Raw genomic sequence first — 18,073 nt, 5'->3', positions numbered from 1 at the left:
GGTACACTGTCACCTGTTCCAATTTTGCCACAGTTACCATGGAAAGAGAAAATCTAACCAATCACAGATTTTAAGCAGGTGACAGCGCCCTCACATGAGCATTTTGAATACCAAGGAACGCCCCTTTGATCATATATGGGCATATTTACATAACAGGTGACTGTATACCTTTAAACATCTTCTTTCTATTGATTTTGAGACATTTATATGATTTTCTGTGTTCCTTACATTCCAGTTTCAACAGAATCGACATTCCACCTTACGAGAACTACGAAAAGTTCTACGAGAAACTTGTATGTGCAGTTGAAGAGACCTGCGGCTTTACAGTGGAGTGAACATGCTCCCAACAAACAGAGACTGTCTCATTATTGGACAGAAGAAACTCCAAACAACCAGACAACAGATGTACTGTTCCAGTGACTATAGAAAAGGTGACATAAAGGCACGGATGCCACAGAGCAGTGATGGAAATCAGTCTCCTCAGATTCTTCACAGTGGCTCTTGGATGATTGCAGAAAGTTTTACCGGAATGGCTTGCAAGACAGCCCACTGGAGCAGAACTAAGGACATGTACATAGCAGATTTTTAACATTAATTTTTAAAAAAGAAATGATATTGCCTACTAACCATATGTATGAAAGACTGATATTCTTATTTATTTATAATGGCAAGTGAGACCAGGGTGAGTCAACATACCTGTTTATATCTGAACTTTTGAATTTTTTGGACTGCTCATTTCAAGTCTGCGTTGAACTTTGAACTTTGAACTTTTTGGACTGCTCACTTCAAGTCTGCATTTTCCTTTAGCGTGTCTCACTTTGACTGCCTTAGCTGTGCATGGTGCACCATATCGAGCCACAGATGCCTGGACTTTCCAAGGTTTGAAAATGGGGATTTTCGCAGAGACTTTGAAAAAAAGCATTTCTGGATTTTTTTTATTTCCCTGTCATCGTGGCAACTGACTGAAGGTCAATACGAAGCAACTTTTGCTGAAAGGATTTTTTAAAAGACAACGAAAATCTGTGAGATGGTACTTTGATTAAAAAAATGGTCACAGGTCTATGAACATGCATAATCAGTGATGTGATTGCAAATTGAAGATGTCCCAAACAAGGAATAAAGCGATGGCTCTGAAAGAATATATTATTACTCACAGTCTGGCCTTTGCCTTGACTGCACTGGCAAACTTGTTGCAGGAGTTTCTGTCTTGTACAGTCAGTGTACAAAATCTTTTGATGTGAACTTCAAAAGCAAGAGTTTTGGGAAGTGCAAACTTTTGCTCCATTGGAAAACAAGTTTTAGTGTTTGAAATAAGCGATTTCTTATAACAATTGCAGCTTGCATTCAAGGCATCTTGTCCCGTCTTAATGCAGCCGACAAAACCTTGTTGAATTTCAGCCACTGAAATAGTCATTAACCCACTCCCTTGTTCTCTTCCTTTTCAAAAGTTTCAAAGAAAATTTCCGCAAATTGTTGTATGAATGAATCAAGTGAATATTTTAGCATCTTTTTGTACCACAGGGATTGAAATATTAAGACCAAGGTACAATGTGTTTTGAGATCCCTACAGTGTTGGGATTGTAAAATTTTAGGGTCTGCAAGAAAGATCTAGTTTTCTCAGGAGTTTCATTTGTTTACAATGCAACAGATGCCATCACTCGGAGAAAATAACATTACAGAAATTTAGTGTTATAAGTAACAGATCTGGAGTTCCATGTGAAAAGTCAAATTTGCCCACTACAGAAAGTATTGACTGTAGCAAGTTGTCCGTCATTACAAGTTGGAATGATGAACACACAGGCTCTACTTAATGGTTAGATTTTTTCTGAAAAACGAAACTGCTTTTGGTTTTTTCAGTGCAGTTGTGAAAATATTGATATTATTATGCAAGTGATTGCTGATATCACACACTTTAGGATGATCCAGGCCGGAAGCGTGCTTACCCTGTTCACCCTGAATTCCCTCTAACAGATCCCCTCTTATCATTGAAAACAATAGGTTTGGGTCAAACCATTGTGGTGAAAGGGTCAGTGAAGAAGAAAACTGCAAAAGAAACATTTTGTGCAAATCTAAGAAAAGTCAGCCTTTACTCAGTTTAGAAAATGCACCATTGTCAATTCCATGATGTTGAACCACCAGAAAGTGTCTACCATGAGTCCAAATAAATGGGTTTTCATGTCCAAAACTCATAGCCATTGTACAAACGACATGAATGACCTTCCACTTTTTTCAAGCACCTCCATGTAGCGGATGTCCAAGAAGTAATCCCAAATCTTTGAACATATTAAAAAATATAATCTGCATAGACATCATCATACCCACAGAAGAGTAGAATTTCTTACAGTTAGTATTTTACCCTTCCCAACACTATCTCTGTCCATACAAGTCAAACCAAACCACTTTAAGTGAAGGGGTAATATGAAAGCTAGGTAGTAGTTGGGAAAGGTTTGATTAAAAATTGATCAAAATGTGGTTTTTGCTTTGTTGTCTCCCATTGTTTGTAGACTCTCTTATGATATGATATCCGAAGTTCCACAGAGTCCATTGTATGCAAAGAATCTGACCCCATGCAGTCAGCATAGTCCTCCTTGAAAATGCCGCACAGTTGTACTTCCCAGATGAATGTCGGTCAGGGTTGGGGTTTTTTCAAATCAGCCAATTATGAACAAGGTTACATCATTGTGATTCTTAAGCTCAAATTTGATTGGCTGATGTGAAATTTCAAAAGTTTTTCGGGTTAAGCTAGAAATTATTTTGGTGTAGGTGCGAATTGCTGTACAGACAATTTTTTTAATTTGCGTAAAAATTGTGATTTATATAGACAAATTTTAAAGTTGTATGTAAGCATGCGACATCAAGTCTTATGTCTGTCTTTTTGTTTTTTCTCTGATATTTTTTGTTTTACTTGCTTTTAAAAGAATGTAATATCAACTGTTTAGAGATTCCAGCATTATTTGCTTTATATGTATGACAAAAGATAATAAAATGTCCATTTTGTACATACTTCAACCTAAAAATTGTCTGAGTGTTCCTTGCCAGAAGTGCTGTTCTTGCTCGGAGAATGCTGTTCCCTGTGCAGGGGCACTTTTCATGGGTTAACATTGTTTATACATACATCGGACGCCCAAAGCATAATGAACAAGTTTTTGTGTGCCATACGGTAGATATTTGCAAATAATGAAGGCAAAGACTGATAGTGCATCTGTAGCACAATTTCACAGCTTTAGTCCAGGAGAGATACTCAAAACATTCCACCCTGCATGGTTGTTTGTCAAAAAATGAATATCCATGGATTAGCAGTGCTCTGGTTTTCTCAGCAACACTGCCCATGGAAGGGCACTGAACACACATTTTTTTCACACCTTAGTTGTCAAAAGTGGCTGGACAAATCTGGGCAAAGCTTGACGTTGTAATGGTATATGTTGCTACCATTTTGATACTTTTGCCAGAATGCTGCAACCAGCCTGTAGTCAGTTGTCATAAAGTACAGTGAACCCTGTCTAAACTGGAAACCTGTCTAAACTGAACCCTATTCCTAGTCCCATTCCAATATAATTCTATGTAAAAAAGACCTCTATAAACCAGACACCATGACCTTTCCAAACCAAACGATTTTCTCAGTCCCTGAACAGTTCTGTTTAGACAGGTTTTACTGTAAATAGTGTTCTTTTAGTCAGTAAGGATACAAGTAAAATGATAAGAAATCTTTGACAATCATAGTGAAACGCCAAACACGGCAATTTGACTAGTTCATTACCACCTGAGGGATATTGCCGATGATTTCTCGCCTTTTCTTACATCCTCATTGTCACAAATACAGGTACCTACACTCATTACATGGCTGATTGGAAAAATAGCTGATTAATTGAATAGCGAGATATGTTATAGAAATAACGGACGACTCGCTGACAAGCCTCGCCCATTAATTTTTAGCTCACATTTGGTTATACCAATGTGAGTTTATCGTATAAGCTGAAGTCGATGGCGTCTGTATGTATGTATGTATGTACGTACAGTATGTCCGTCAACATAAAAAACACGCAAACCGCTGCACGTTTTGGCTTGGTATTTGGTGTGTGGATGCATCCTGGGCTATAGATGGGATTTTGGTCAAATGAAGTCTGCATTGCCAAAATTATGCAAATGAGCTTACAAAATGTGAAAATGGTCAAGAATTAATATCTCGAGAACCGCTGTTTTGATTGCTTTGAAAATTTGTATGCAAGTACCTCAGGTGAACCTTATACAGATTTATGAATATTGTGAAGATATCCTTCATTTTGTATTTTTGCTGAATTTTTTGGTGATTTTTCTCATTTTCAGTAAAAATTCTTCTCCTCTGAAACCGCCAGCCCAATCGCTCTCAAATTTGGGTTGGATCTTTGCGAGGGTGTTACTCTTGTAATTTGTTAAAATTATGACAAAATTGGGAAAATTACTATTTTGGAGCAATTTTGTCATTTTTGGTCAAAAAATCTTAAACACTATTTTGTTTTTAAAACCCCTGGACCGACAGCTTTTATATTTGGTACACAGACGTACAGAGATGACAATAGTTAGATATGTGGAAATTGTCCTGAAATATACAAATTTGTATTTTTAAGACAATATTGTCATTTTTGGTCAAGAAAACTTGTTCTCAAAATTACTTGTTTGATAGCTTTGTAATTTGGTATAAAGTCCCGAGGGATGTTATTAGATAAATTTTCTGCTCAAAGTGTTGGGAAACCCCCAAATTTGTATATTTTAGGTAATTTTCTCTGTTTGTGACCTTAGATGACCTACACCAACCCAGGATATGTTGTGAGAGAGTTTCGAAGGCTGTGAACATAATTTTGTCATATTTAGTATCAATTTGTAGGAAAATTTGATCCAGAAAACAAAGCTGAGGTGAATTTTTTCATTGCGGACCAATTTTTGCAACTTTTCTATGTAAGACATACAAGAACTGCTGAGAAATTTGGATCGAAGATAATTCCAGATGTTGTAATCACCACCCACAGTGGAAGGCATTTCACTATCTGTAACTAACTTAAGTGCTGTTTACATTAGAATGATAACACTCATCGCATTAATTAAAAACTCCTCCAAGGTTGTAAATATATTTCCTGTCGTCTGGCGTTATGTAATACCAAGGGGTGGAACATTTGATATTCAGGAGGGGGTAGGGTCTAGAAGATTGATGAGGTAGCATTACTTTTTTACCAGCTCCCTTGTACATTTTTTTACCCACTCTCACCTTTTCTTTTTATCAAACCTTCTCTGTATATTTTTTGTTGTTGACATTTGCTTATGTATTTAGGATCTGCTTGTCCCATTGCTATAGAAGTTGATATGCATGTTCCTAAAGATGACCTCCAGTACCTAAGTTGGAGACCTTATTTGCTTTTGTCATTCTTGTTTTTCCTGGTTTAAATATTTCTCGAATGGACCAATTCAAACCGAATGTGAGCACACTGTCCTTGACGGTATTTTTGGCTTTACTCTCGCCTTTGCCCATAAATAAATGTTAATGGTCAGCGCAGAGTCTGTTATTTCCATTATATTATCAACGAATCCCGAAAAACCATCAAAATTTACGAAAATTTCCCGTGCGAACGACAACTGGGCCCCAGAACCTGTCAGTGAGTAGTGCGTGCGCTGCAAAAATTTTGCAAATCCGGAGATTTTTTTGAAAAAAAAAGTCTAAACTTGGCCCACAAATGCTCCATTTTATTTTGTGGTTGATTATGATCTTTGTACAAATCACAATCTTTGTTTTAGCCTTAAAGTTACTATGTTTACGATATTATTCATTTTCACATGAAAACAAACCATTACTGTGTATTTGTGGGCAGTCACATGGTTCAGCTCGACCAATTAAAATGCAGTGGACAGGGCATGGTAATATAATACTTATATAACACAGTATAGCAGGGAATAACTGTTGCTGAATTGATTGAATGTAAAGATTGACAAATAATTGGACATTGTCAGTAGCCAGTACAATTTGGTGTACATTTGAATGATATGATAACTACTGTGAAACAATGTTGTTTGAGGTAAAAAAAAATTGAAATTTGATGAAACTAAATTCAGACTTTATTATTACCATACCAATGGTATATTACAAGGGATAAAATGAACTTCATGGAGTCCATATTCATTAGTTCAAGTATTATGGTGAACTAATTTTAGTACAAATTGTGTGTTTTGAAGAAAATCAGAACTTAATAAACTTATTGGGAAAAAAGTATGGTAGCATATGACCAAAAGTCTGGTTATGTAGGCCTTAAATGAATTCAGAATGCTTTAACTATTGAGCAGTGTAAGCTAAAACAGGTGAATTGATTTTAGCTGTTATAATAACGTTAGGTTACGGAATCTATGTTCATGGGCATGCTTAATCCCTGGAATTTAAGTTTTCTCTGTAAATCTGAAGGTGAAAGTAATTGTCTTGGTACATGATATTGTTTTGCATTGTAAATAAATGGATGCCTTCAAAGCAGCGTACACCATGATGTGAATTTTTTCAGTCAAGTTATAAAGAAAGATTCTTTTGTACAGATAACTCTAATATGACACTACTTCATAGCAATAATATAGTGGTGAACAAGAAAAGCAAATGAATTCACCTGTCATAATTTTATATAAGAGCATCAAATTTAGTCAAGTATTTGCATTCTTGCATTAGCAACCATCATTTACTCTTTATCTTATATGCAGATGCTCACCCTGACAGATTGCAATAGCTCCCACCTCACATTTCATGCGACAATAAAAACAAAAGAATTTATCATATTTGAACGTTAGGTGGCAGCACACTGCAGTCACAGCTGCAAGGATCAATATTCAGATCATGATTACTACTGAAAGCAATTGAACTCTTTTGATTTTTTTTTTGCATTCTATTCACCATCATGTTGACATGCTTTTCTGCTAATGGAGGGGCTCTCAGCTATCAGGGGTTGTTCTTATGAGTTGAATTTAACTTTTCAAAAAAATTCCAAAGTTTCATGGAAGAGAAGATCAGGAAATGAGCAGGGGGAGTAAGGGATAACAAAGATGACTCACATGTGGTAGTCTAGAATTGTAAAGCTTTTTAACACTAAATTTTCATCAGTATGAACAAACAAAATTTGCCTACAATTGTTTTGTATTTAATATTTTTTAATTGGGTTCTCTTAAAAGTATACAGCAAATTTTATCCATCGTAAGACAAACTATCTTCTGACCACATATTAGGGGCAACATCAAAAGTTCAACATAATAAATCTAACTTAATTGCTTAAGTTTGGCCTCAGACCCCCCCCACCCCCCTTCTAACTTAACTGACCTAAAATTGAAAAACATTGCGGACTCATACCCTGTACTAATTCTTTCAAACGACGTACCAATGTACCGTTGAATTAAATAAAAATTGAAAACCATTATAAAGTAACAAAAATACGGGTGACTGGATCGGTTTTAGCGTACAAAAAAACAGCCTTGAAATCGTAAAATTTGCCAAAATTACGTTAAAAACGTTAAATCGTTTTTGACTGCACAGAAATTAATTTGGCCAAAAACCCCCCACCCCCAAACTTAAGCAATTAAGTTTTTTTTCAAACATCGATCTTTTGACGTCACCCCTTACATGGTACCTACTCAAAGATTTTACAGGTCATTTTACAGGTCATGGATGATGGTCTCAAGTTCATGTGCATCCTGGCACTCAGTTTTATGAAGCTTACAACATTCAAAAACTGTTTCCAATCTATGATGGGGTTATTTTTCAGTTCTCTCTCTAATGAAATAAATAAGTTCCTGTTCTAAATTTTTTATTTATCCCTTTATTTTCTAGCTTATCTTTTACTAAACTCCATTTATTCCTAATTCTAGCCTTACACGTTACTTTGAATGCTTCTCAGGCTACTGTGGTGCAATGTGGTATGGGTCAAGGTTAAGCTTCTCACAAAGGAAAAACAGAACATGCATGTACATGTAAATGGATGCCTTCAAAGCAGCGTACACCATGATATGACTTTTTTCAGTCAAGTTAAATAAAGATTCTTTTGTACACATATCTCTAATATGACACTACTTCATAGCAATAATATAGTGGTGAACAAGAAAAGCAAATGAATTCACCTGTCATAATTTTATATAAGAGCATCAAATTTAGTCAAGTATTTGCATTCTTGCATTAGCACCAATAATTTACTCTTTATCTTAGATCAGATGCTCACCCTGACAGATTGCAATAGCTCCTACCTCACATTTCATGCGACAATAAAAACAAAAGAATTTATCATATTTGAACGTTAGGTGGCAGCACACTGCAGTCACAGCTGCAAGGATCAATATTCAGATCATGATTACTACTGAAAGCAATTGAACTCTTTTGATTTTTTTTTTTGCATTCTATTCACCATCATGTTGATATGCTTTTAATGGAGGGACTCATGTACTTTAATATTGGACACAAGGCGCCATAGGCCCAAACTGTGTCCAATATCACCGCAATGTCCTTGGTCAGCGTCTGTAAATTTTTTACATTCAAAGCTTCTTCTTCAAGACTTCTAGGATACACTAGTACATAGCTTGTGTTTAGTAGAAACAAACCTTTAAGAACACCTGCATTTTGGTTATCTTTGCTTCTATATAACCATGTTTCTCATGTATTTTTTAAGCACATGGTGTCCACTTCAGTCTAATACTTTGATTTGAAAGGGACTTCTATTAAAGAAAAGATATCAATCATCTTAAGTTCCAATAAACAAACAAATTGAAGGTATTTTACAAGAATAATTCTCTCTCTTCAAATCCTCTGTGGAACTTTATACCGGTATATGATAAGAGGCATGATGTCCCTACAGACAATCAGTTTATTGCCTTTCTGTCAGTTACTTCGGGTAGAACTCTGTGTGGAAAATCTTCATAAGGAATAGCAAGGCCAAAAAAAGTTTTATCCTCATGCATGGCAATCTAGACTAGTTGCATTTGCTTTTTTAATTTGTAAATTGGTAAAACTTTGGCAGTACATTACCCAAGGCACAAATATTGTATTGTAGTATATGAAACATCACAACATGCATATACTGTACAGTTCTTAAAGTAGCTTCTCATGGACATATATTCCGACTCACAAACTTTTACAATATTCTTTTCGCTTACAACTTTTGTGGGCTCATTTTGAAGTTTATGAAGTAAATAAAGTTTTTATTGGCTTAGTTTTGTGAAAATCAGGAATTTTGCTTTCTCCAGTAGGGATCAAACAGGCGTGATGGCCATTTTGAATTTCATATATCAGTAAATATTGGAGAATTTGTTTCTCTAGTAACAGAATTTGCACTGTGACCTCCAACTTGTATTCTTAATTTTTAAAACTTTGCTTGAGAAAAGTTTGAGCAAAAGTTTCACTCTTTCATTTTGACATGTGAACTTAAAGGGATACAGCCATCTGAACTGCGCTCAAAGGTCATATGGGACCCATATGACCAATGTAAACACTGTATCCAAGGTACGATGGTGATTGATGAGAGTTAATCTACATCCTATAATTTAAATGTTGCAGCTATGATGATGAGGTGTATCTAGATATCGCGCATGAAATACATAGTTTGTAAACAAGAAACTCGCACAGGTGCAGTTCCGTCGACTTTTTCCTTTAACCATCATACAGCAAACTCATCATGTTGCTGTGTGTTAGAATCACAACAGCAGGTAAACATTCCTGTTTTTGTTCTTATATGAATAATATCAATAATTGGATGTTATGAGAAAAAAATCCAACAAAATAAAAACATAGGGCCAAAGTCCCTGAAGCTACTATAGACATGGATACAAAATTAAGTATTTCCTGACTGTATGAAATTATCTCACTTAGGTCATCCTAGGGACTTGTAAACCAAATATTAAAGCTGTCTGACCAGCAGTTTTGAAAGAACAAGCAACTCAACAGTTGACAGAGCTCTGCTGTGTTATGTAGAGAAGAACCTTTTGTGACACATGTATTGATGAAGAAGGTGGGTATCTTTCATTAACATTGTAAGTGAGTTCTGTTGAATAAGTTGAGACTGTACATACTCAGAGAAAGCACACTGAAGAGACAAAGTTTGAAACTTAAGAAGTTCAAGGTCATCAAAAGCATTATAAGGAATCATGTAACTTTCATTGCACTGTTTACACAGATTGCATAATTGCTATAAATTACACATGAGGAATCTTACAGCCCAGCTTTACCATAAAAACCCTATCACTTTGACCACTCTTTTAATTGACCACTCTATTTTTTTCCTCAAAAAGTAATTTTATTTTTTCTTACCAAGTCAACCATAAACGGAAATTAGAACTTTCTCTATCTCTATCTCTATTGACTATTTTGTGCAATATCTTTTAGATAACATACAGGGCACAATAAATGACGGTTCAGAATATGTCAAAGTTGGGATTCAGGAAAGTTGCCTTTACATGTTTTAATCCTCCAAGATGGTAAGCATTTCACTATGAACTGTCAAAAAAAGTTGAACTTTCTGATAATTCTACACTAAAATTATTTTGGCTTTGATGATTTCCTAATTAATTCAATTATTTAAAATCATATTAATTATTTTTTCTGGGTGAATTGATAGGGTTTATACAGTACAAGAATTACATACAATGTAAGTCAAATTGTGACCAAAAATGACAAAAAAATTCCTTAAAAATACACATTTGCATATTTCATCACAATTTGAACAAATCTAAGTTGGGTTACCCCTAGGGACCTGTATACCAAATAACAAAGCTGTCTGACCAGCGGTTATGAAGAAGAAGATTTTTACAAAAAACACCTTTTTTGGCATTAATTTGCCTATTTTCAACAATATCAAAAAATTAAAAAAAACGGTTTCTCAAAATCATATTTTTCATCTACACAACAAATATCAAATCAGTAAGTACAGCGGTTCTCAAGATATGTGAGTGGACGGACGCCTCACAAACGGACATACATACATACATACATACATACATACATACATACATACAGACTGACGACGAAAGCCGGACGGATACTCATCCCAATAGCTTCTATAGACTATAGTCTATAGTAGCTAAAAACTGTGTTATGATATCATTTTTTCGAAGATACCAAAGGTGAGAAACAGCTCGTAATTATATTTTGGCATAACATACAATTTGTAGTACAAGTAAACAGCGCCATCTATGGCCGACCTGAAATTTTCTTCTCTAGGTTGTGCAGCGATAAAAAAATCTAGCCTGTACTGGTATGTGGCCAGGAGGTAGCAGACTAAGAGCAATGGTCTGTGAATGCAATACCCTAAATGTTGCCCCTGCCATCTATTTTGAGTTTATTACCCGTAACAAGAAAAATGGGCAGTCAATAAAATATACCTCTTACACAGACAGCTAAAGGGATGAAGCAAATGAAAAAAGTGTCATATGGTAACATTTTGACTGTACAAGAACAGAACATTTTGCAAATCAGCTCTGCTCCAACCTGCAAACCAGGCATGATGGAAAACCTTTGTTTTCAGTAAAATCAACTGCTATATGACACTCATTAAATTTGCATTATTTAAGTTTATGGTTGTTTTTTCATAAATTGCTAAACATTTTGCTGAAGACATTAACTCTAGTTTTTGTAAAGACATTGGAAAGACCATTTCTGACCTTTTCTCAAGACTGACAATTCCCTTGTGGGCCAGCTTTTAGCAAATGAAGTGATGGTCACATATGGCATCAGATGCACAACTGCACTGCTTTCAATTAATTTTACAGATCTATACAGAGTGAAGCTGGTGACACATTTTATTATGAAAACAGATATGATTAAATTGCCTCAGTGAAGCCGCCACTCAATTATCAGATTTAGTTGAATATTACCCATTCAATATAAAACTTGACAGAAAACAAAACAGAATAATTCAAATCTATGTCAGCTTTTTGAAATAAAAAAGTTCTTTGGTGATTTGAGCTCAAACATTATCTGGAAAATGATTTATGAAAACTGAACAAGTCATACATTGACCACATGAGGTTAAAACTGTTTGACATTTCATCAAAATTTGACAGAAATAGGATTAAGTGAAGTAGTGATTAAACACCTGAAAGTATGAAGGCCATCTGAATATCTCTTTGTTGTTTTTGTTTGAAAAGCAATATTATGGGAGTGAAAAAAATTGGCAATATCATGACAATTTCATCTATCAAGGGAACCAGGGACCAAAATATCAAAGCTATTTGTACAATCAAGAGATGTTATTTCAAAATATGATTGTAAATCCAACCATGCTTGCAATTCTTAAGCAACCTGGAAAATAATTTCAGAATTATTCACCTGATAGAAACAGCCTCACATAATATTGCAGATTTGTCAGCGATTTCTCACTGATCTTTATAGGAGCATACAAACTAAATATCAAAACATCTGACATTGATATGAATTTTCAGGGCCAATGTGTAGCAGCTGGGAAGGTTGTAAATGATTGGCTATTTTGGCTATCACTGTTGTCAATGATATTCAGCCAAGCTACAACCTTCTGAGATGCTACACATCAGCAAACTTTTTCTACCAGAGCCTGTGTTGTTTTTTCTATCTGATTACAGGTCTTTTCTAAAATCAGTACTTTTGTTGTTTTTTTTTTTCCAGTGAAAGATTAAATGAGTAGTCAGCTTTTGTGCTGTATGTCTGGGATACTTAAAACATTTTATGTGTATTTAATACTAAGATGTGTGCAATGTACATGCATCTGTAACCAGTGATGTGAAATCTCATGTACAGGTATCTAACAATCTGGTAAAAAAAATAAATTGTGCTGTTGCAATAACATGCTTTTCAAAAATAGGGTAGGTAGGTTGGCGGAGATTTTTTTTCCAAAATATTTTTAAGTATGCATTTTTCAAGGGTTCAGGATGATCAAACACTGGCCGCAACATTTCCAGAAAAATGTATCATACATATAAAAGGAATGAAAACATAAAAGGCATCCTTATTCAAGCAAAAATCAAATGCCAGGTAATGAATGTGTGATTTTTTTCTTTATTTTTTTACTTCTATGTTTACGTAGCTGTAAAAACACAGCACAATTTGTTTTTTCCTGGGCCTCAACAACTTTGGTCTAACAAATGGTCAACTATCAACAGAAGATGGGTTGTACATCGCTTTATTTGATTCACTTTTTATACAAAAGACCAGGAGTACAAGAATTACAAGAAGAGTCGGAGTGATGATGAGGAGGGTGTGCGGTTGTTGAATATCAATATCATCACAGATAACAAAAAATTGGAAAATATAAGCTCTTTTTGGTATTTATATATAAAACCAAATATGAGCTAAAAATAATTATAATTCATTGTTCTAAGGTAATGATGTCCCACACTCATTGCAAGCTTATTGAGATTACACTACACAAACACGTGTCAGCCCATTGTGAACATTAAGAAAACACACATTTTGTTCTTGACAGTAACAGTACCCATTTTGTGATATCTTTTATCCTGTTCACCCCTATTCCCAGTGAATCAGTCCAGAATCACCATTGATAACAATGGTGTTGGACTAAACCATGGTGTTTGGAAAGGTTCAACAGGGTATTGAATCCCAAGTATAAATACTTGACCTTGTACAATTACAAAGAGCTCCTCAACTGTCCAGGGAAAATGCCACATGCATCTGGAGAAGTTTTCAACATGAATGTGAAACCTGTCATTGGCACTCCTCAAAACTGAGCTAGGGAAACATGGAGGAGTTTGAATACTGAAGAATATACAGCCCTGAGCATTACTGCACTTCCTGCTTCTCATGAGATCCCTAGAATTGGCTTTCAGAGTGTGTTGGGTTTTTTTATCAGAAATGGTAAAGTTCAGTTTTGACAGTTGTTGGATTCTCAGCTTTGTCCTCTCCATACATAAATTGTAAGATAAAATACTGACTCTTCATATTAAGATATGTTTCAATTATGTTTATGTATGTTTCAAAAATTGGAAAAGGAGAAGACACAGTAAGAGTACCAAAAACAACCGCCTTATTTTTATTTATTCATCTAGTTTGACAATCAGATACAGTAATGCCCATTCTTTCTATCTTATCATTGTTTATAATTATCATAAATAAATTCAAGGAATTACATTAAAATAATCAATATGGAAATTCACTTTGGTAAAATTCAAAATACAAATCAACTCTATGAAAATGTAAAAAATAATATTGAGATTGCTTCACAATACATTTTCGACAAGCAGAAATTATATTAATTAGATGTTATTTATGTTAATAAATGCAAAAAACAATTGAGAATACAATGTTTCATGGTGGGTAAATTGCTGTACCTCAAACCAAATTCCATGACTAAAAGCTGTGTCTTTTGGTGCAAGACGTTTTACCACAGAATGTTCAATCAATTGGTACTTAACAGCCAGAAAAAGTACTCGATCGACATCATTGAATTTACAAGACATGAAATCTTTACCAATGTGGACATGACTTTGAAAATAGAACAATGTACGAGGCGAGAACATAAAGTGAAAAGTCAGAGCAAAGAGTGATGATGCTAAAAAACTTAACAGCTATTGGTTCTATGATACAAAGGATAGTTTACACACAGAAAAATATAAATATACAGGGAAAAATACACAATTTCTTACATTTTATGAATGATAAATTTAAAACTTGACTGAATAAATGTGAAATGAAAGCAGAAATGTGTATTCCTATGTCTGCAGTGTAGCAATAACACATTCTCCACTATTCCTGAAAAAGCAAGCTTTTCCCATTTTCCCAATTTTTTCCACTCTATTTCATGGAAAATTTTCATCTTTTGTTGCTTTTTTTGATATAGCAGTTTACACCCTGTAAAATGATGCAATCATACAATGCAATAGTTAAGCAGTTTCACCGACTCTATAGTGTTGAGTTGTTTCCACATGTAAATTAGCTCATGCTCAAATTGGTAACAGTCACATGGCCCAGTGTTGGTTGATACAGCGTATTTACAGCACTGGTTCGGCTTAGAGTTGCTACGCTAGCAACAAAGGTGACAACGCAAGTAAAATCTATATGATTGATGTCCTAAACGGTACGCATTTGACACATTGAAAATTATCAGACATTTTATAGCAACTTAAATGTTGAATAGCCGAGTGTTTCAAACATTTGACACAGAGACTGAATAAGCTCTGCTACTGGGAACTGTGTTGCCAACGCGCTGAGGTAATCTGATGCTGAATCTGAGGCTAGGGGCATCAGAATGAAATTGCCATAACCTTTCAAAGTCATTCTGATTCTGTGGCCATCTTTTCTGATGAGTTTCCATTTTGGTGTCAGACGTTACAGATTGCTATTTATGGCAGGAAAATCATGCCATTGAAAGATAGGAATTTTCATATAGTAAAAATATTCCAAGTTACATTTATTTCAAATTGGACTTACCCTAAAAAATTCTAAAATTCTAAAATGATTAAAATGAATACAGAAATCCTGGATGTGATCAGGGTGACTAATATTCCTAACATAAATAATGCACTGTCTCTCAAAAATATGTAGCATTTCAAATCCAGAAAGGTCCTTCCGGGTAAGAAAAATGAATAGGTGTGAAGGAGATAATATTGCAAAGGTGAAAATATACACATAGTAATTACTAAAACAGGCTTCACAGAGTGCCGTTTATGGCAGGAAAACCATGCCATTGAAATCCAGAAGTTTCTATACAGTAAAAATTTTCCATGTTTCATGTATTTCACACAGGCCTACTCAAAGAAATTTCTAAAAAAAAATCATGACGATTAAAAGATTACATAATCCTGGATGTGATCAAGGTAACACATATTTCCAGCATAAATAATGTGCTACCTCTTGAAAACATGTAGCATTTAAACTCCAGAAAGGAGCTCTTGGGTAAAAAAATGAATAGGTGTGAAGATAATATTGCAAAGGTGAAAATATCATACAATAAAGTAAGTACTAAAACGTCTGCCAACTGGACAAACTGGATTCAGTCTATGTTAATATTTAACCTACATATGGTAGGTTTCATTTTCAATATAATATTTATCAAGTCATTGTGATTTGATTTTCCTGAGATTTTCTCAGTAAGGGATTGTATAGGGGATGATGATTTCAAAAATCTAGCACGATGAATTGTAGTAAAGAATCTTCAAGTTCTGCTATGCTTGTACATATTTAGGCATCAAGGTAATTGGTCAGAGACTGGATGACTGGAAACCAGTGTGTACAGTTATGCATTTGTAAGTAGAATGCGCCTCGGGGACAGATATTTTCTCTCAAACTTTCACAATTCTTTTCTGATCTATCACTTGTGGGGGGTCATTTTAAAGCTCTTGGTGTAAGAAAACTTTTCACTAGCTTAGCTTTTTGAAATTCAAAATTTTATTTTTCTCTGTAGAGTTAGCACAGGGATGGCAGCCATTTTGAATTTTAAATATCGGTAAATTTTGTGTTATTTGCACAGTGACCCCGATTTTTATTCTTGATTTTGAAAGAGAATGATTGAAAGAACGTTTAGGTCTTTCACTTTCGAGGTGCATACTACCTTAAAGTTGATGGTAACATTACTTATGAAAACTGGTACCTATGTTGATGGTCATAAAAATAATATGATTTAAAACTTCACTTTTGAAATTGTCTTTGTAAGTTATGAAAAGATAGCATACAAAATCATATCACAGATCAATAAATTGAAATCCTAGAATAAATATCAGTTTTCGGATAGTAAAACAGTCTTTTTTCTAATTTACTACATTCTTGGTATTTTGTTGATAAAATTAAGCAATAAAATCTCAGAGAGCCAGGCATTGATGGCAGTGTTTAGAGTCAACAAAGCTATACCAGGATTGAGAACATTTATGTGAAACTTGCTTTAGATTTTGTGACACTGATGAGATGTCCCTGGTTTTGCTGTGTTCTATTGTAGTTTCAATTTGAGAATTCAAGACACAGACTGAACATAGCTATACACATGCTAACGGTGGAATACCCAAGATGGTGAACTGCCTTTCATTGAAATAACGAGCATGTGAATTTACGAGTGCGAAAGAGAAAAACAAAGGTAAAGAAAAAAGATGAAGGTACATAGAGGGAGATGCTCTTGTGGTACACGATCTTCTTTTTTTGAAACCAATGTTTTGATGATTTGATGATTATTTTTTATAAACAAGAAATAAAACGATGGCTTAACTTGAATTTAGTAAGGCCAATGTGTTCAAACAAGGAAATCTTTCAGCCTATGCCTGATGAGCTGATGAAATTGCACAGAAAGAGAGAGAGAGAGAGAGAGAGAGAGAGAGAGAGAGAGAGAGAGGGAGAGAGAGAGAGATGCCACTGTTGATCACACAGTCCCTGATGCAAATTGATAAAATCTGACTTGAAGTCAACTTTCAAAGAAATCAGTACCAATGTCTCAACACTTCCCGCATATGATTTCAAACTGAAATTGACATATTGGACCAGTTAATGAAAGACATCATTACAAACAGGTATGTCATTTTGATGTAATTTGCATCAAATTTGAAAATAACTTGTAGAAGCATTACCGGTACATCAATGGTATCAATGGTGAGGAAGATATTTCTCGGATCAAAGTAAACACCAGACTATGTGGAGATTTTCTGTGGAGTCTAATGGCCTTAGTTAATACAAACATTTATCCGATAAAGAGCACTAATCACACACTTTGAGTGATAACTATTCTCTACAAAACTAAAATGTGACAAACAAATGTGGAAGGCCATCTGGTGGCCATATTGGATTGTGCAGTATAACGAAATCATATACATTTGTGTCTTAGTACCTTATTCTGATGTCATATCAGGGTTGAGTGGATTTGCTCTGGTATGCGCAAGTACTTGCTTGCATATGTCACAAATCAAACTGTAACAGCAAACTGTTGTCCGTAATTGACTGTATCGCAAAGAAAAGCGATACACATACATACCGGTACATTATGACATATTGCCCTTGAGTCAAGTTTGAACAAAACTGATTCAGCCATGTTTGAACCAGGCTTTGGGACAAGTTAAAATCCAACAAAATGGCAGTCTGCAGGCCGCATTGGATTGTATCTCAAAACAAATTGATCTACCTATGTACACTGCC

The 18,073-nt window shown here is 34.9% G+C and overlaps 2 protein-coding genes across 2 annotated transcripts in view; one reads left to right on the top strand and one right to left on the bottom strand.

The window, feature by feature from the left end:
* Window positions 1-3,017, top strand: part of LOC139151901 (E3 ubiquitin-protein ligase SMURF2-like) — a 53,613-nt gene extending 50,596 nt beyond the window's left edge. Inside the window, exon 15 of the mRNA XM_070724939.1 lies at window positions 236-3,017. Within this exon, the coding sequence (XP_070581040.1) occupies window positions 236-335 (100 nt within the window). The 3' untranslated portion in view covers window positions 336-3,017. The remainder of the gene's footprint in view (window positions 1-235) is intronic.
* Window positions 1-18,073, bottom strand: part of LOC139151902 (probable endonuclease 4) — a 577,101-nt gene that overhangs the window by 73,841 nt on the left and 485,187 nt on the right. The window lies entirely within an intron of this gene.

This window comes from Ptychodera flava, chromosome 15 (assembly GCF_041260155.1).
Source record: "Ptychodera flava strain L36383 chromosome 15, AS_Pfla_20210202, whole genome shotgun sequence".
NCBI classification, from domain to species: domain Eukaryota; kingdom Metazoa; phylum Hemichordata; class Enteropneusta; family Ptychoderidae; genus Ptychodera; species Ptychodera flava.
The sequence above is the reverse complement of the archived record's forward strand: the minus strand, read 5'-3'. Positions and strand labels throughout refer to the sequence as shown.